Raw genomic sequence first — 20,803 nt, forward strand, 5'->3', positions numbered from 1 at the left:
GCGTCGGTAACATTAGCACTCAGTAGGGAAAACAAGATCGACGGAAAACAAATCAAGGGAAAAAATGCGTCATCTGGATATTTTGTTGTTCCTAGTGAAAGATTGCCAAAAAATGCAAGTTTTAATTTGACAACTTAATTTGCGATTCTATCTGAACCATGCTTTAGTACTTTGAGATTACGGCTGTTATCGTATTTGCTTTTTGTGATAAGAAAATAATATGGTGCAACATACTTTTGCTTTGTACAAGAATAAACCTATTGCTTAGTTTCCATCCTGGACCACCGTGGTAATCTATGAATCTTTTAAAAAAATCTCTAAATTTTCTATCAATATCCCCACATTTGCTGGTCTATTTCTTTCAAATGAATTAAACGCATATTTTTCTATCGAGTATTAGTGGCTGTATTTTGTACTCCTTATTCAATATAAATATTCTTAAGATCAGTTATGTACATATGGTAACTACTTTCCGAACGTCTGATAATGCTTCCACTCACAGACTTAACCTCATGACCCGGGTACGGTAAAGGCCGCCACGTACTTGACGTGCGTTCTTTTGGGTCGTGGTGACTCCAGTGCCACCGGACGACTGACCTTGTAGGGTGGATGTCTCAGTGGCTTCTTCCCACCACCGGTATGATGCAAGGGAGGTGGCTTCTTAGGAGGCCCCGGTGGCCGTTGCGGCACCGGTTTCCTATGGCGGTAGTGAAGGTACTTTTTCCGGTATTCTGAAATGAAGGTTGAAAAGAAAAGAGCGGCCCACGCATGGCGGGAGGGGGTTCGGGATGGTTTCGGATCGGAGGCGAGGGGGTTGATCGATGGTCGATTAGTCTCGTATTGTTCTCATGTGTATAGGAATGTATCGGGTATGTATGTAGAGTTCTGTACAAGTTCATTGTCACCTTGGAGGATCTGAGGAATGGAATGTTCCCAACCAGAACTTCCCGCCGTTTTCAACCAAGTCGGAGTCAGATCAGTAAACCAGTTCCTTAGGTATGAATCGATTAATGGAATTCCAATCGGTGGGGTATCTCTCTCCTATATTTACACACAAGTCGGCAAGTTCTCGTCAATCAGACCGTATAATTACATAACCTAATAACACACGGCAAACAATTCAATTTAACGCCTGCTGCTATCCATTTCCAGACATCAGAATCTTGATTGAAACTTCCTTAGCCACGGCGCGGCGTGGGGATTGTGTTGAGTGGACATTCCATATCTGAACGACGACAGGTAGGTATGTACTAGGTAAAGGAAGCAATGGCAAACAAATGGGAGCACCTGGTGGCTGCTGCTAGATCGTTAATCCGAGTAGGGTGAATAAGTGATGATTATATTTAACTCCTTCCCAATGAGCCTACACGGAACACGCCTGTGCATGCACCTCACATAAAACATACACACACGTCAAGAGAAGGAGGTGATGGAAGGCGAGTCTCATACAAAGTGCTCTGGTGTCGTCGAGCAAATATGCAAAGATACCGATGTCCGACTCTCATAGCTATTCGGTTCGGACCGGGCACCATGCACATGCGGTGCAGATTTCTGCACTCCATTGTGTGGCTTTTGATATGCAATTGACCTACTAGACCGCTACTACTACGTAGTTAGAAGCGAGTAGTCGGAAATGATTTGATAAAATTGCTCGATTCTTGTATTTTCACTTCGACAGAGGTGAGAAAAAACTTTAATCACTACAAGGGAGTTGCATTGTGACTGGGTAACAAAGCTGTGAGTAGTGTTATCTGAGTTTTGCATCCCGAGAAATGGATCAAAACTCACCTTAACAACATTTTTTTTCATAATTGAAACTCACCATTTGAGAAATTTTCTAAATGCTGAACTATTATTATTTCAATTTTCCGGCAAAGGAACTCCCGGGTACTTGGCTATGGCGAGTTAATCAAAATATAGCACTGTAATGAATAACTTAAAGGGTGTATTCGATGAAAATGTTACACACACACATACACAGCTGTAACTAATTAACTATTATACCAAATGACTTGAAATATCGATTGAAGATTGTTTAGTCCACAATGTACACATGGCATTTTTATGAAGGTCTGATAAGTACTTTATCTCGAGTAATAATAATGAAAACAAAAAAATATAAGTAATAAAAATGAGACCAAATATTATATGTCAGAATTTTGGACTGGTGGTGGTCAAAAATTGCGCTTCAAAATCTTTCATTTTGACTTGATAAATCTAAACCCTTCAAATCAAATGAAAAATCAAAACAGAGGCAGTATTTTCTATCACAATTTACATTTTCAAAATACGTCGATAAATTGAACAAGGAATAGAAAAAATAAGGATACATTAGGTAAAGTTGGTTTGCAGACACTGTTCAAAATTTTTCTTGATTAAAATCCAAATTTGTTAATGACATATTTTAACGTGTTCAGCTCTTTCTAAAGAATCTTCTCTGATAATTTAAAGGTATTTGGTATAATTGCTAAAAAGTAACAGCTATATATGTGTGTGCCATTTTTATCGAATACACCCTTTATTACTACAAAAATCATTTCAAAAAGTTGAGGTAAAATTTTTCATTTTCAAATAAAATAATAAATTACTATACCGTAAGACGGGGGTACGTGGTACGTTACGGGATTCAAGATCTACCACCGATTCCTAGTCTTGAATGCTTCAAACTAGGGAAACAAGGTTTTTCAGTAATCAAAGGAACACATGTTAGTCCTTGTTGCTTTTTATGCCTTGTTGATAGTGACAAGACTCGGCTTTCTCCACCGAGGATAATCTTGAAACAAGGAAAAAATTAGTTAGGTAGTTATTTTTCATCTACGTGATTCCTAACCTTTTATTCGCTGTTCTTAGTTTGAAGTGGTTAAGACTAGGGTTCTGATGCATGGTCATTATCGGTGTCATTGCTTCAACACTCCGAAGGGTATAAATAGCGGGACCTTCAAAATTAGAATCGATTCCTTGCGATGAAGGCAAGAATGACAACTGTATCAAACCCGAATACTTCATCATTTCGCAATAGTGATGGAGCAATACCAACCGGTGGAAACTAACGATTTTAAATTGGCTCACTACTTGACTAGCCTATTGGTCCCAAGCAAATCGATTAACGTACCCCATTCTAGTTTAAATTCTAGTACTACACAATGTTTGTTTTGATTCGCTATGAAAGTTTGACAGATAAAATGAGGGGTTAGTGGATTTTCCTATGTTTCGAGGGGTGAATCGATTAGCTTGGGACCGAAGATAGTACCAGAGCTGAGCCAAAAAGTTGAGCACGTTTCTTCGGGACCTTCTGGTCTTAGAGTTACCTCTATGGTAATACGACATGCACTAAACTAAGGACACGGAATATACTACAATAGTTCAAATTACTGGTCGCCGTGGTATTATGTCCCGAACAGAAAAAAAGGTGACGTTGGGCCTAAGGGGTGACCCTGAGCCAAAATTGAAAATTTTTCATTGATGCTAATATCTTGAATATGCAGAAAATGATAACCGTAAAATGTCCACCGACGAACAAAAGTCTGAAAACACTTTTATGTGGATAGACAAGGGCTAGACGCGATTTTTAGCCATACATACGAAGTACGTTGCGATCTTAACCAGGTGTACTCGCTCTGTTAAATTTTCATATTTTAAGATATTTTAACCAAACTTATGTTTTGGCCCATTGTCACCCCACATAAGGTTTTACATTGGCCTATTTTTTATTTAATTTTAGTAAAATGAGACATCAATTTCAATCAAACATTTTCATGATATTCGTAAATATATCATTGATGAATATATTTACATGCTTGAAATGGTTGTCCTTACTAAAATGTGAATGTTGTAAGGTAGGGAACGATAAATTTTGATTTTTTGGCTCATGGTCACCCCCCACTTACGGTATATATAATTTGTCGTCAAAGGGAAGTTAGGTAACTTGCAGGGGAAATCTGGAGTAATCTCTAGAGGAAGTCAGAGGAACAATATCAGGGAATCTTAAACTTTCGGGAGTTTTTCAAAGAACTTTAGATAATTTCATCGAACTTTTTCAAGCATTACGTACTTCAGTTATCAGGGAAATTCAGAAATGTTCTCAGGGATCTTTAGGAAAGTTTTCAGGGAGCTTCAGGGACGGATTACAAACTTCCGGGAAAATGTACGTGTTTCAGAGAATCTTTGGAAATTTCAAGGGCAATTTCCAGAGATCATCTCAGAAAACGTCAGCGAAAGTTTCAGAGAACATTGGTGAAGTTTTCGGGGAAGTTCAGTTTAACGAGCTACAGGGAAGTTCTCAAGAAACTTTCAGGATGCTGTCAGGGAACTTTGGACAAATTTTCAGGAAAAATCGGGGACTTTCTACGAACTTCAGGAAAGTTCTCAGAAAACTTCATTGAAGTTCACAGGAAACTTCATGAAAGTTTTCAAAAAACCCTTGGGAAAGTTCTACATACTAAAAAGTGTCTTTTTTTTCGAATTCCAGGGAAGTTTAACGAACTTCAGATATTCGTGGAAAATTCACTAAAGACCATGCAGATTATACAGGGTGCCAATAGTCACCCAAATTTTTCCAAACAGGTTCCGGAAGCCCTGGAGGAAGTAGTCAATCTCTAATTTAAACAAAATTTTCATAATTTAATGGAAATTATGACTGAAAGCCTTCCAGCTTCAAGTTCCCCGGGGGCACCAAGATGTTCTGGGAGTGGCCACTGTGGTCAATGATACATTTAAAGACTGTAGTAGGTTCGAGATATCTTCATTCCAAAAGCTGGAAAAAGGGATAAAACGACTCCGAAAGCCTTCAGACCCATAAGCCTTTCCTCTGCTCTGTTGAAGACAATGCAAACAAATATGGATGACTTCATTAAATCAACAAGTTTAGCAAGGTTACCTCTTAGAAAATTTCAATTCGCTTATCAATCAGGTCAATCTACGATAACGGCATTACAATCGCTGGTTAATAAAATCGAGAAATCGCTTGAAGCCAAGGAAATAGCCGTGGTTGCTTTTCTTGGTATTGAAGGAGCATTCGATAATGCATCCTACAGCATAATGCGTTCAGCTATGGAAGCAAGAGGCTTGGATAACTGCATTATTCAATGGATAATGGCGATGCCCACAGATCGAGAAATTCCTGCTGATCTTGGAGGTGCGCAACTAACTATAAGATCGATGAAGGGTTGTCCTTAAGGAGGGGTACTATCACCCTTATTGTGGTCTTTAGTAGTGGACGAACTCCTTAAAAGTTTAGCGGAGCAGGGTTTCGAGGTGATTGGCAGATGATGCGGCTATTATAGTGCGGGGAAAGTTTGAGAACACGATTTCAAATCGGTTACTAACTGCCCTAAACATGACCTTCCATTGGTGTAGGAGAATATGTTGAAAATGTTATGTTGACACAGCCTACTCTAGATGGAGTTCGAATTCAGCTCGCGGATGAAGTTAAATAGGGTAGAGAACTACTTCGGCCTAATCGCCCATTTTGGGCCTATCGAGCAGAAAACATCAAAAAAATCCATGATTTAGTTAATAAGCTACCGAACGAAGTCAATGAGAAAGCGTGGTATGAAGGTTTGCACCTATTATTCCCAAAAACAAAAGAAGTGCTCCGACCGAATCAATTTTTATCATCTTCCGATTGGCCGAAGTGAATTCATTGGCGTTTCAATGGCGTTTCAATGCGTTAGGCCGAGTTTAGAATCCGTAGGTCTGAGTTTGGCGTCAAGAAGCAGTGTTAGACTTTTGACAATATCTCAACGATTGGTTTCTCTGTATCAACACTTGTTTGTGTATCAAACTCTCGGGTTGCGACTCGACCAAGTACTGCGTCTTCAAATGAATCACGCACAAAACTGCGTGCATGTCAAGTGCATTGACATAAAAACAGCCCAGGACACGGTGATTCATCATGACGAACGACATGAGCTGGAGGTGAACAAAAAGAAGTACAAGGTGCGACTTCAGATGGATGATGGGGGTGTGGAAATTAAAGTCCATGACCTGTCTGAAAACGTGACGAAGAACGAAATGATTGCTGCCTTAAAGCAGTTCGGCGATGTATTGAGCACCAAAGAGCAAAGCTGGAGCGAAAACTTTGTCGGCAAAGGGACCGCTTCAGGAGTTTGGGTCGTCAAGATGAACTTGTGGCGACACATCAGATCATTCATCACCATCCAAGGAGAACAAACTTTGGTGACTTATCGAAACCAGCCTCAAACGTGTCGACATTGCCAGAATCAGTCTCATCCAGGCAGTACATGCGTCGAAAATAAAAAACTGCTGGGACAAAAGGTTGACCTCGAAAGCCGCTTGAAACGAGCGCAAGCATCAAACGGTCCAGGTCCAAGCACACAAGGAGCAAACACTGGGTCATCACTGGCCATTTTTGCAGCTGTGTTGAACAATGAAGCTCCACTGGCTCCAACACCTCCGTTCCCAACGAGACGTATACAATAGGCAACACACTCGAACGACCAAGCCAGCAAATTGTCTCCTCTGTTTCATCAGATGCTCTCATGGCCCCCTCGCCCAGCATCACAATCATTCCAACAACTACGACTTCAAGTGCCGTGGGAACAACCGAGCACGATCACGAAATGGATCAAAACGGAATCGGGAAAACCAACACAAACGAAACAACCGTGGACCAACAACAGGAGACGATAACTGGAGAGCGATCCACCCAACAGCTGCCAAATGCTGAGAGGACCAGTAATGTTCAACAAAACGTCGAAAAAACTGCTAGCTCTGGTGATGTAAGTACCTTCAAAACTCCAGCGATTCCGTCGCAATCCCAAACCCCATTGAATCAACCACAGGCTGCTTCACCTTCCCTCCTATCCCTTTCCATGGAGATTTCCGAAAGCGAAAGTAACGACTCTGCCAGCGAAAACAATCCGTATCGAACAGTGAAGCGAGGAAGAGGCCGTCCGAAAAAACAACGGATCAATTCTCCTCTTTCACAGACAAACCCAACCACTAATTCGAAAATCTGATTCCCCCCGTAACCTAAATGTGCCCTCCACTAACATGCTACAATATAGGTAGTATTAACACCAACGCTATATCCAATACAAACAAAATCCAATCGTTGTATTCGTTTATTCGCCTGACTAACCTAGACATTGTTCTCCTCCAAGAAGTAGAAAACTCTCATTTGTGCATCCCAGGCTTCACTAATGTGGACATTGCCAGAAGAGGGATACATTGAAAGCACACATTCCTTACTCAAACGTGCAGCGCAGCCTCGATAGTCGAATTTTAACAGTAAAAATAGGCTGTTCTGTAACAATATGTAATATATATGCCCCTTCTGGTGCACAAAACTACTCTACACGTGAATCTTTGTTCCAAAACTCTCTTCCCTTTTACCAACAGAACTCAACCGATGATCAGGTGCATAGGTGGCGACTTTAACTGCGTCGTGAACAATAAAGATGCAACTGGCGCAAACAGCAATAGCTTGTCTCTCAAAAGTCAAAAGCTATTGATTCCTGGGATGTTCTGCACGCTAATCAAAATGAGTTTAGTTTTATTCGTCCTAATTCCGCTTCTCGACTTGATAGAGTGTACGTCTCGTCGGCCCTTGTTCCGCATCTCCGTTCGTCAGAATATCTGGTTACGTCCTTCTCTGATCACAAAGCTTTCAAAACAAGGTGTTGCTTGCCTGATTTGGGAAAACCGTTTGGAAACGGTTATTGGTCTATTCGTGCACATGTACTCACAGACGAGGTCTTGGAGGAGTTTTCAGGCAAATGGAATCGATGGTTGCGCGAAAGAAGGAACTATGACAGCTGGATGACATTGTGGATTGACTTTGAAAAGCCGAAAATACGTGGCTTTTTTCGCTGGAAAACTAACGAAGGATCTTGAAACATAGACTAAGTAAAGTAATGGAGGATAACAGCTTGTTAACTCCAAACCAAAAGTGCTCAAATTCAAAAAGGAATATATTCGATGCGGTACATTCCATCAAAGACCGAATAGTTGAACTCAATTGCAAAAAGAAATCAGGCAAGCTAATATCCTTTGATCTAGACCATGCTTTTGATCGTGTTGATCACGGTTTTCTCTTGGTTGTGATGCAGAGCATGTGTTTAAATCCCTCATTTATTTCACTTCTCGGGAAGATTATGTCCACTTCGTGTTCACGGTTACTTATTAACGGAAATCTCTTTCCTGAATTCCCTATCCTTCGGTCCGTACGCCAAGGTGACCCCCTTAGTATGCACCTTTTTGTACTATACCTAGTAGTCGCTTATGCGGACGACATTTCGATTATCATCGTCGATGATAACAAATTGGATCGTGTCAAACAAGGTTTTTTGGATTTCGGAGCCTGCTCAGGAGCACTTTTGAACGCCAGCAAGACGGTAGCAGTAAATATTGAAAGACAACGAGGAGAACATTAACCAGCGTGGCCGGTCAGCAAGGAATCAGTTAAGGTTCTTGGTGTTACCTACTTTAACTCGTTAAAGAAAACTATCGATTCCAACTGGGGAGAAGCCATTCGAAAAACATCGCATCTTATGTGGTTGTTCAAATCAAGAAACCTGACTCTGCACCAGAAGGTAATTGTCTTAAACACGTTTATTACGTCACGTTTGTGGTATTTGGCTTCAGTTCTTAGTATGCCTAACTCTGCAACTGCAAGAATAACATCGGAAATAGGATACTTCTTATGGAGTCGTTTCCCTACAAGAGTTCCTATGGAGCAACATACATTGCCTCTAAATTATGGTGGCTTAAATCTTCATCTGCCCATGCACAAAAGCAAATCACTTCTGATGAACAGATTCTGCTGTAGTCTTGAGCGCACACCGTTCGTACGAGTTCGTTCAGTGCACATAGCAAATCCACCAAACATTGCGGCCATACCAGTGCTATATCCCTGTTTAAAATATATAGGGAAAATAGTGCCCTATATACCAGAGCAGATAATAAGAAACCCATCATCTGATGGACTACACAATTTCTTCCGCGACAAGATAAAGCGCCCTAAAATTGTTGAAGAAAACCCAAGCATCATATGGAGCAAAGTATGGAATAATATCAACAGCAAACATCTTACATCGGCTGAAAGATCAACATTCTTCCTGTTGGTCAACCGGAAAATACCTCATGCAGACTTACTGCACCGCACTAACCGACAAGACAGTCCTATGTGCCAGTTCAGTCCAAACGTTCCTGAGGATTTAGGACATAAATTTTCCAGTTGTGTTTGTGTTCGAGATTTATGGATCTTTCTTCGTCTGAAATTGGAGACAATCTTAGATAAAAGAGCAGGGTTTAGGGACTTCTTGAAGTTGTAGGAGGAAGGCTCTAAAATTGTTTATATGTTACGTAAACTTTGTGTTAGATGCCGAAAATGTTTTTTTTTTTCGTTCAAGCCCTAGACTTTGTTTTAAATTGTGAAAATGTAAACGTGTAAACTGTGTTTCAAACAAGTGTAATAAATGTGTTAAAAAAAAAATATCTAAAATTGTTAAACTACAGGCAGCAAAAAGTGCTTTACAGTTTAACCGTCAAAATAAACTTTTAGATGGTGACTTGGTAGGACATCTATAGATCCTTAAGGATCCCAAGGTTAATTCAGCTGTAGAAACAATAAAAAATTGGATGGTAACAAAGATAAACTACGATGTTCCCTTCAAAGTGGTTAAACCAAGCCGCCATACATGGGAGTCTGGTGGGCCAAACATCCGTCCAGGATCTATTGTATTTTGCACCGACGGCTCGAAGATGGGTGAAGATGCTGGAGCTGGGGTCTCCGGCCCTGGAGTCAGTAAAATTATACCAATGGGACATAGTTCCACAGTATTTCAAGCAGAAATTCAAGCAATCATAGAATGTGCAAACATCTGTCTCACAAGAAAATACAGGTTTGCCAAGATCTGTATATTCTCGGATAGCCAAGCTGCTCTTAATGCGCTTAAGGTGTTCACATGTCGATCGAAGCTAGTGTAGGAATGTGTTCTTTTCTCAAAACAATTGGCCGACAGGAACGAAGTCATATTATACTGGGTGCCCGGCCATTGTGGCATTGAAGGAAATTAAAATGCCGACAGTCTAGCAAGGCGAGCTTCTGCATCGAACTTCATCGGTCCGGAATTATTTTGTGGAGTTTCTGAGTGTACTATAAGGATAGAACTAAAAAGTTGGGAAACGTCCATAGTAGAATCCAAGAAAAGATTTATAAGACCAAGTGCAGCAAAAGCCCGGATTTTGCTTAATCTTATGTCGTTTTTGTTTTGCGGTGTAGCTACACCGGTACTACACCGCCGAACACCGAAAAATTTCAGGGTGTAGCTATCGGTTGCACCTTTGTTTACAAACAAATGATGATGAGCTGTCAATGACTCGCGTTTATTACTGCTTACACTAAACCGGTGTAGTGTAGCAAAAACGAAAACGACATTAGTAAAAGAGATCTTCGGGTAATAATTGGTCTGATGACTGGTCTGATGACTGGTCACTGCCCTAGCAGATATCACTTAAAGGGCGAACACGAAATTATTGCAACACATTCAACAGGGCATAACTTTTTTACCATTGGGTAAAAATCAACCAAATTTTACACACTTTCTCATTGATGTGTATTGTGTACATGCTGTCAAACTCGAAGTCGTGTTTTTCGATTCAACGAAAATGGAGGTGAACCAACGCGAGTTGAGAGAACAAATTCCGGCAGTTGGGAAAAATGTTGAACATTCACCATTCAACCGTCTCCAGATTGTTGAAGCGGTTCCAGGAGCGGTTGACGTTGGACCACGGCAAAGGAGCTGGAAGAAAACCGGGACCGGAGAACAAAAAGACGGAGGGAAAGGTGAAGCGGATGATTAAAGCAAATCCCAACGTCTCAAGCCGTGATTTGGCTAAAAAGATCGGCATGTCGCAGAGCTACGTCCAGAATGCAAAGAAGAGAGCTGGACTACATACATACAAGGTACAGAACTTCCCAAACCGCGATAAGCGGCAACAATCCACGGCTAAAACTCGGGCACGGAAGCTCTACGAGAAGATGCTGACAAAATATGGCTGCTGTGTGATGGACGACGAAACGTATATAAAAGCCGATTTTAAGCAAATTCCGGAGTTGGAGATTTTCACCGGCAAGAGCAAGTTCGATGTGGACAACAAATTTAAGAAGAAGAAAATGTCGAAGTTCGCCTCCAAATATCTCATTTGGCAGGCCATCTGCTCTTGCGGACTGAGGAGTGAGCCTTTCGTGACAAAGGGCACAGTAAATGGCGAGATCTACAAATCGGAGTGCCTCGAGAAGCGCCTTTTGCCGTTCTTGCAGCAGCACGACGAAGCTCCGCTATTTTGGCCAGATTTGGCATCATGCCACTATTCTAAAAGTGTCCTGGAGTGGTATGACGCCAATTCTGTCCATTTTGTTCCAAAGGACATGAATCCCCCAAACTGTCCGGAGCTGCGCCCTGTGGAGCAGTACTGGGCAATAATGAAGCGAGAACTTCGGAAGAGCAAGAAGACAGTCAAAGACGAGAAGGACATGTTAAGAAAATGAAAAAAAAAAACTGAGAAACTGGTACCGGATGACACTGTAAAGACTTTGATGGAGGGCATCAAGCGAAAATGCGTTCAATTTTACACTCAAGGCTCCATCGATTAATTTTTCTTTTGATTTTTGAAGTAAATATATGTATAAAACTACCCTAAAATTTTGGTTTGATTCTAAACATTATAAGAAAATTGGCATGACATTTTCGGTGTCGCAATAATTTCGAGTTCGCCCTTTATATAAAATAGGAAAAATTCCGTCTAGCGAAATTTGGTTTAGTTAATTTAAAAACGAAACTGCTGAGCATATACTCTGCAGCTGTGGAGCACTGTTCAAGCAAAGAATGTCAATATTTGGAAAAGAGATATTAGAACCCTTTGAAGTTTAGCAAAGCAATCCCAAAATGGTATTAGACTTTAAAATACGAGTTGTGTCTGATTGGGACAGCGTGCAATGTCAACAAATGTCTATCACACCTTAAAGCTGGCTTTAGACTAGGCAAGTCAAATGATCAACTCAGTTGAATTCAACTGGCTTGAAAAGTTGAGCCTGGTTTAACTTTTTTCAATTCAAGTGAGTCGATCAAGTCAGTTGAATGGCATGGTTTACACGTTCAATTCGCGTTCAAGTCAATTGAATTCAACTGACTTGATCAATTGACTTGCCCTGTCTAAACCCAGCTTAATTGTAAGAGCATATGTGACTAGCACCAAAATAAAATGGGTCAGGCAACAATATTCCTAAGTAAAGGGTGCAGTTGTAAAAAGGCTCTACAGTTAAGAAAAAAGAAAAAAGACTGTAGTAAGCTAACCGATGTAAATCCATGAAAAAAGAGCTGTCGAACGGTTTGACTTGGTGAATAAATCAAATTGTCCCATGCGACAGGTTTCCCGGTAGCACCCGGACATTCTGGGAGCGACCATGTGATCAATAATCCACTAAAAGGCTGTAGACGTACGCGAACCATCGAATTATCAAAAAGCTTTATCCAACAAACTATGCTATGTTCATAGCTTGCAACTATGACATAGAAACTAGCGCTAAAAGGTACACAAAGCAAACTATAGCTTGCAGGTCATATTTATGATCTATCAACTCATAGTTTAGGTGTTTCTATGAGCTAAAACATAGTTTTCTAGTACATAGCTATCAGCCTTACCATAGCAAAACGATAAAGTGGTTCACAGAATTTGGTAAAAAATTGTAGTTTTGTTCCTTATCGCAAAATATTACACCCGTATTTTGTTATTTTGTCATTAGGGTGACCATTTCCATGTTAAGGCGCCTACGTATCGTTCCTTCGGGAACGGCCTACGACTCATCGATTTCGCCGCCTCCAAGAACATGGCCATACGTAGCACCTTCTTCCAACACCACCTCCCCTATCGTTACACCTGGAGATCACCACAGCAGACGGAATCGCAAATCGACCACGTTCTGATTGATGGACGGCACTTCTCCGACATTATCGACGTCAGGACCTATCGTGGCGCTAACATCGTCTCTTATCACTACCTGGTGATGGTCAATCTGCGCCCAAAACTTTCCGTCATCAACAATGTACGGTACCGACGCCCGCCACGGTACAACCTAGAGCGACTGAAGCAACCGGATGTCGCCCTAGCATACGCGCAGAATCTCGAGGCAGCGTTGCCAAAGGAGGGCGAGCTTGATGTGCCCCCTCTAAAGGACTGCTGGAGTACAGTAAAAGCAGTCATCACCGACGCAGCCGAGAGCACCATCGGGTACGTGGAAAGAAGTCGACGGAATGAATGGTTCAACGAGGAGTGCAGAGCGATTTTGGAGGAGAAAAACGCAGCGCGGGCGGTAATGCTGCAGCATGGAACCCGACAGAACGTGGAACGGTATAAACAGAAGCGAAAACAGCAGACCCGCATCTTTCGGGAGAAAAAACGCCGCCTGGAAGAAGCGGAGTGCGAGGAAATGGAACTGCTGTGCCGTTCGCAAGAAACACGGAAGTTCTACCAGCCGCGAGCCAAAATGTGCAAGGATAAGGACGGGAGCCTCTTGACGGACGGACGTGAGGTGATTGAAAGGTGGAAGCAGCACTTCGATGCGCACCTGAATGGCGAGGAGAACGTAGGCACGGGAAACCAGCGCAATGGAGGAAACGACTACGTCAGTGCATCAGAGGACAGCCCAACTCCCACGCTGAGGGAAGTTAAGGACTCCATTCAGCAGCTCAAAAACAAGCAGCTGGTAAGGATGGTATCGCAGCCGAACTCATCAAGATGGGCCCAGAAAAGTTGGCCACCTGCCTGCACCGGATGATAGTCAGGATCTGGGAAACAGAACAGCTACCGGAGGAGTGGAAGGAGGGGGTAATCTGCCCCATTCACAAGAAAGGCGACCATTTGGAATGTGAGAACTTCAGAGCGATCACCATCATCTTCGTCGTCTATCACCTAAAATGACCGGGTTCGTGGGAAGTTATCAAGCCGGCTTCATTGACGGCCGATCGACAACGGACCAGATCTTCACCGTACGGCAAATCCTCCAGAAATGCCGTGAATACCAGGTCCCAGCGCATCATTTGTTCATCGACTTTAAGGCGGCATACGACAGTATCGACCGCACAGTGCTATGGAAATCATGGACGAGAACGGCTTTCCTGGGACTTTGATCAGACTGATCAAAGCAACGATGGACGGTGTGCAAAACTGCGTAAGGTTTTCGGATGAACTATCCAGTTCATTCGAATCTCGCCGGGGACTGCGACAAGGTGACGGACTCTCATGCCTACTCTTCAACATCGCTCTAGAAGGTGTAATGCGACGAGCCGGGCTCAACAGCCGGGGTACGATTTTCACGAAATCCGGTCAATTTGTGTGCTTTGCGGACGACATGGACATTATCGCAAGAACATTTGGAACAGTGGCAGAACTATACACCCGCCTGAAACACGAAGCAGCAAAGGTCGGGCTGGTGGTGAGTGCGTCAAAAACAAAGTACATGCTAGTAGGCGGAACCGAACATGACAGGATTCGTCTAGAAAGTAATGTCACGATAGACGGAAATACTTTCGAGGTAGTGGAGGAATTCGTTTACCTTGGATCCTTAATGACGGCTGACAACAATGTGAGTCGTGAAATACGAAGGCACATCATCAGTGGAAGTCGTGCCTACTACGGGCTCCAGAAGAAACTACGGTCAAAAAAGATTCACCCCCACACCAAATGTACCATGTACAGAACGCTAATAAGACCGGTGGCCCTCTATGGACACGAGACATGGACTATGCTCGAGGAGGACCTGCAAGCACTCGGAGTTTTCGAGCGACGTGTGCTAAGGACGATCTTCGGCGGTATGCAGGAGAACGGTGAGTGGCGGCGAAGAATGAACCACGAGCTCGCTGCACTCTACGGCGAACCCAGCATCAAGAAGGTGGCCAAAGCCGGAATAATGCGATGGGCAGGGCATGTTGCAAGAATGCCGGACAACAACCCTGCAAAGTTGGTGTTCGCTACTGATCCGGTTGGCACAAGAAGGCGTGGAGCGCAGAGAGCACGATGGGCGGACCAGGCGGACTAGCGAGCATTGGACATGACCGAGGATGGAGAGCGGCAGCCGCAAACCGAGTATTGTGGCGTACTATTGTTGATTATGTCTTATCTTAAATGTGATGTTGTACAAATAAATGTATGTATGTATGTATCGTTCCTTCGAAGTTGAGTAAAAGTAACTTTGCGCTCAATATTGTTCACCGAGGGCGTACTGAAAAAAATGCAATCCAAACAGCTTTGCGTTCATCTGTCAAATGACAGTTGTACCGCAAGGCAAATGTTGGTGACTTCACAGGACGTGAAGTCCCGTTCGTCAGTTCACGTTGACGGCTTCGGCTCTTCACGAGCAGGCCGCATATTTTCGCGCACTACAGAATGATACTTGATGGAATTTGTCATAAGAGTAAAGAGCTACAGTAACCGGGACAGTAACGTCAACACCAATTTTGATGGGATTCAAATTTAACGCAGATGCCGCAAGCTTCCGTCGCTCCAGCGGGACCCACAATACTGCGTCACCGTCAGCGTTGGCGAAGGGGTTTGTCCGTCAAATGAAAGGTGTAACGCATGTCAAGTTGCTTTTCCACGGACATCTCAACTAGGCGACTTTACATCGACGCTGCGTCAGTTCGTCAATTTTGATCAGATTTAAATTAGACGCTGACGCTGAGGGTGACGATACTTTGTGGGTCCCGCTTACCACTTCGATAGCCTTTTATTGCTGACTGACTGCAGCCGTCTATTTTGTTTGTGTGGTTTGTTTACACTTCTATAGAGAAAAATTGGTGCAATTTTGATCAAAGTAGCCGATCGCGTTCAGTAATAACGTCAAATGGAACTCGAAAGAAGAAAAAATATTCTGCGCAAATACCTGGAAAATCCGGAGTGGTCCGGTTCCAAGCTGGCTAAAGTGCTGAAGATGCCAAAAACAACAGTTTGTCGAGTGCTCAAAACCTACAAGGAAACCCTGAGTGTGGAAAGGGAGCAGCGGACCTACAACAAAACTGGAACCAGGGATCGTCAGCAAGGTGTTGCGGTACAACGCCAACTTTCAAACGGTGCGGAACATCCTTGCCAGGGAACGCTAGAAGTCGAACAAAGCCAGGAAACATCCGAACCTGCATATAAAGCAGAATTCGGTGACCAAAAAGCGTGCAAGGCTCTTGTATGCTTTGACGAAACACAAGGGCTGCACTTTGATCGATGACGAAACACACGTCAAACTCGATTTTAAGCAGCTTCCCGGTCAAAAGTTTTGCATCGCGACTGGACGTGGGAATGTGCCGGGAAGATTCAAGTTCGTGTTTGCCGACAAGTTTGCGAAAAAGGCCATGATTTGGCAAGCGATTTGGAGTTGTGGCCTGAAAACGGAACTATTCATCACATCCGCGAGGAAGACATCCCAAGTTTACATCGATGAATGCCTTAAAAGGGTGTTTCCCCAAGCTAATGAATCCTCCGAATTGTCCGGAATTTCGATCAATCGAAAAATGCTGGGCAATTTCTAAGCAACGACTTCAACGAAGTGGCGGGGCAGTCTAGGACATCCAGCAAATGCGGACAAATTGGAAGAAATGCGCTGATTCCGTGTCCGTTTCCACTGTGCGGGCACTGATGGGCTCCATCAAGAGGAAGGTTCGAGATTTCGTTCGAACTGGAGAAATGTAACCATCTAATGCTGTAACTATGAAGTTTTAATAAAAGTAGTGTAAAGTAACAATTAATGGACTTTTTAAACTTATTGAATCACGAATTACAGGTCTTTTTGTGCGTACCAATTTACTTTAAGTCAGCCTTTATCCTGGAACGTTAGTGTCAATAGCAAGTGCGTGTTTTCTCTCAGTAATATGGGTAGAAAAGCTCTAAAAAGTCACATGAAAGCTAAAAAGCATTTGGAAAATAGTGCTTCCATTCCATCTCACCAATTATGAGCAACTATTTGAGCAACTTGTTGTCTGAGAAATATATAAGCTTTTCTCATGGAAGCTCGACAACTTCACGAATTAGTTGCATGGGTCTCCCCCAGGGCTCATGTTTAAGTCCCCTTCTTTATATTTTTTTATGTAAAAGACATTGATGGTTGTCTTGATGAAATTTGCTCGCTAAGGTAGCTTGCAGATGATGGTGTTGTTTCCGTCACCGAGCCAAGTGCACTGGACCTACAAGGACCATTACAAGATACTTTAGACAATTTGTCTGCTTGGGCTATGTAGCTAGGTTTCGAATTCTCTCCGGAAAAACTGAGTTGATTGTTTTTTCTAGGCAGCATCATCCTGCACAGTTACAGCTTCAACTAAAGGATATATCTTTCAAGTCTTTATGTGTCTGGTAATTTTTGCAAACAAGTACCACCATGTCAGTAACAATAGGAGTTTTTTCACAGATGGGTCAACTATAACGGCTTCCACTGGATTTGGCGTATTCAACGAATTTCATAGCGCCTCATATAAACTGCAAAAACCCTGTTCGGTATACACTGCGGAACTAGCAGCCATATTCTACGCAATAGAGCAAATTGCCTCACTACTCTCTGATCACTATTTCATTTTTACGGATAGCCTTAACTCGTGGGACGCTACTCGTTCAATGAGGCCTCCTCGTATTTCCTGACCGAAATCTGAGCCAAATTGAGTACTTTATCTAACTGCTCCTATACGATCACTTTAGTATGAGTCCCATCTCATTGATCTACTCCAGGTTTCGAGAAAGTGGACTTGATGGCTAAAGTGGGCGCTATGGAAGGCGATCGACAAATCGCCTTTGCGGAATTTTTCTCAATTACCCGTCAGCAAGTCCTCACCAACTGGCAACAAAAAGGGTATGAGAGTGATCTGGGAAGATGGTTCCATTCTATTCACCCACTGGTGTCGAACAAGCCGTGGTTCAAAGGGTTGGACATGAGCCGTGACTTTAGACGTGTCATGTCGAGGCTCATGTCCAATCACTGCTCGTTAGACTCCCATTTCTTTCGAATCGGGCTCGCAGGCGCAAATTGATATCCGCATCCTTGTCAGAGACATCTTGGCGAGCCGAGATCTCTATTAGAATAGATCTGAGGATAGGATAGTAGTTAGTGTCATCTTGTGTTCTCTCAAGTTGTTAGCTCCCCATTGGTGTACCCCCATGTCTGTCTTTTTCATCAGTATATTGCTTTGTTCGAGATCATTGCTCTCCAAACCTTGTGTTCTTAATCCCTACCCTGTCATCCATTTGTTACAATTTGTTACCCCTAACCTCGAGATAGCCGCGGCCCCCGCTTTACTAACGTTAGTTTTATGTAATTTTGTAATCTAAACAAAGAAAATCGGCTCCGAAAAGCTACGGCAAATGAGCTTGAAAAAATATACGCAAAGCTCTTTCCAATATTGAATGGATTTTTGGCAGAATGTGTACCTTTCAGAATTGACACATAAATTGCGAATGCAGATTTTGTTTCCTCTAGACAGAACTCTTCGACAGAAACATAGGAACATGCAATACGACAAATACACACCAACTAAGATTACCATCAAACAATGAAGTCAATGCCCATTGAACCGCAATCATCTTGCAACTACCAGCTCGTAGGGGAGAACAGTCCAAAAACGAACCCTCAGTGGAATATGGCTCAACACGTTTTCATTTGAATTCACAGCTTCCCCATTCCAGGATTTGTAGATTTATCGAGCAGCATTACTTCAACTTGCATTACTCCACGTCAAATCGCAGAATTGATAAAACGCGTTCGATCATTTACCAATTACCCCGCCAGTGCGTTTTGGACAGTCTTCCCCTACATGGCCCACACTTTGCAATCTGTCCATCATGCCACAAGACCCAAACGATCCGCTTAGCGACAAATACCCACTATACCCGATCATACTTATACGCTCCTTGGCGCCCGAAGAATTGGTGCTATTGGTGATCAAATTGGCCAGATAATATGTGCTCGATTCCTTGTGTACTTACTCGCATGTACCAATAACCTGCCCAGTAGCACAATTACGAGACACCCATTATTGCACCATAAAAATTAATTCTCAACAAGACACACCACAGCCATACCATGGCACTGCCGCCTCGCCCGTGAAGATTTCTACTTTATTGGTCATGTTAAAGCAGTGTCGATTACTATTATTGCTCCCTCCCATCTGTAAGTTATAGGTATCGAAATTATTCGCAGCAAATGACATGAACCTTGAGCAAATTGACCATGATTTGCAGAAAATGTCATGCCACATTTTCGGTCAATCAAGGGAATGTGAATTTGTTTGCCGTGTATGATCTGTTCAAACTGATTGTCAAGAATGTCTGTTAGTAATGTCAGTGTCATTATAAAGAAGTTAATCCGTCAACACCAATGAAACAATCAACCCGCACTCAAACACTATTTACATCGGTAATAGGGGGTTAGATTGAGTCATAAAAACCAGTTAAGTTTTGTTGTTTTTGTTTTCGTTTGTTTACATTTAAAATGTCAACTAAAAATAATTTATTAAATTAAAACAGCATTTCAAACTTATAATACAGGTTCTCAAATTTACACAATCCAGGTTCAGGTGTTCTCGACGATAAGATTTGTACAGCGCTACTTAACGTTACTTTAAATTACAATTGTCTTTTCCTATACGTATACAATACAAGTAATTACAAATAAATACAAAGTGGTTTTTTTTTTCAAATGAAAATTGTGTGGGATAAGAAAATAGAACCGGAAAAAAAACTCAAATTGGGGTCAAAATTTGATATGGCATCAAATTCAGCTCGGGCCAAGCCCAAGTTTGGATATCTATAAATATGGATCCTTGTACAATTAGCGACTATAATACGATGTAGCATTAGTTGTGGTTCCTTTATACAGTAGACTAATCAGAAAAACGAAACATTATATTTCAAGCGTGACTTAGAAGTATCTTAGATTTCTGTAATAAGAGTTGAACGAATCTGCGGAAAAGACGAAATGGGGAACACTGGTTTTAGCAAAACATCATTCTTTGAGAAAACAATATTGGCAGTTACTGTAGTTAGTGTGACGGTAATCGACTTTTCGCATTCCTTGGACTATCTATAGCGACTGACTGGTTGTTAGCGAAAATTGTTTACCCAAACACACACACATACAAATCGATGCTGTTATTCACTCTAATCATGCCTATTGGGGATGGTAAGTATTGCTCCAGCTCGGCCGGGACGTGGCGGTTGGCCGTTTCTTAAAAATACACTATAAACAATCGCAAGACAAAATTTACATTAGGCATTTTTGGGATTATTTACATTTGGCATTCTAAAGGAGAGTTAATTCCGATTCTTACACAACTAGGTTTAGTACCATCATCATCATCATCATGCAAGCCAATACACAGCTGATCCTAGCCTAGAGGCGCATTGCTCGGTCTAGTCTCCATCATATTTACAAACATTCCACGCGAGCAAGCTTAATTGTTATTTTTTGTTCCTTTCGTTGTAGTTCATGATCAAATGTATGTTTATTAATTTCCATTCATGCTTCATGCTTCATGCAATTAACGATGGCTGCTAGTGTTTCCACCTCGTTTGGGTTATGATCTCTCTTACACACCGGCACCGACTCTTTCCCACGTGGGGCGCTGGAGCGTTCAGACGGTTAATTGGAATTGTTGCTTTCTGCTTCATTTTTCGCCGTTCCAAAATTGGCGTAGAATAGACAACAACAACAACAAAATCACACATGCAACATGCATTCTATTACCTCGAGTCAGTGTGTTAGAATGTTTGAAAACCAGTCAAAAAAAGGGCAGTATGTGTGGTAGGG

The 20,803-nt window shown here is 42.3% G+C and overlaps 1 protein-coding gene across 2 annotated transcripts in view; it reads right to left on the reverse strand.

Annotated features, from left to right (window-relative positions):
* Positions 1-437: 437 nt before the first annotated feature.
* The window catches only part of LOC135696876 (uncharacterized), an 86,192-nt gene continuing 65,826 nt past the window's right edge, over positions 438-20,803 (reverse strand). Inside the window, exon 4 of one of the 2 annotated variants that reach the window (XM_065216419.1) lies at positions 438-731. In XM_065216419.1, coding sequence (XP_065072491.1) covers positions 511-731 — 221 coding nt within the window. In that variant the 3' untranslated portion in view covers positions 438-510. Of the gene's footprint in view, positions 732-19,358; positions 19,957-20,803 lie in introns of those variants that run through there. The other variant, XM_065216420.1, reaches the window with a different exon arrangement.

Source organism: Ochlerotatus camptorhynchus, unplaced genomic scaffold (genome assembly GCF_037179485.1).
Source record: "Ochlerotatus camptorhynchus isolate MF236.1 unplaced genomic scaffold, CSIRO-AGI_Acam_v1.1 ptg000062l, whole genome shotgun sequence".
Classification (NCBI taxonomy): domain Eukaryota; kingdom Metazoa; phylum Arthropoda; class Insecta; order Diptera; family Culicidae; genus Ochlerotatus; species Ochlerotatus camptorhynchus.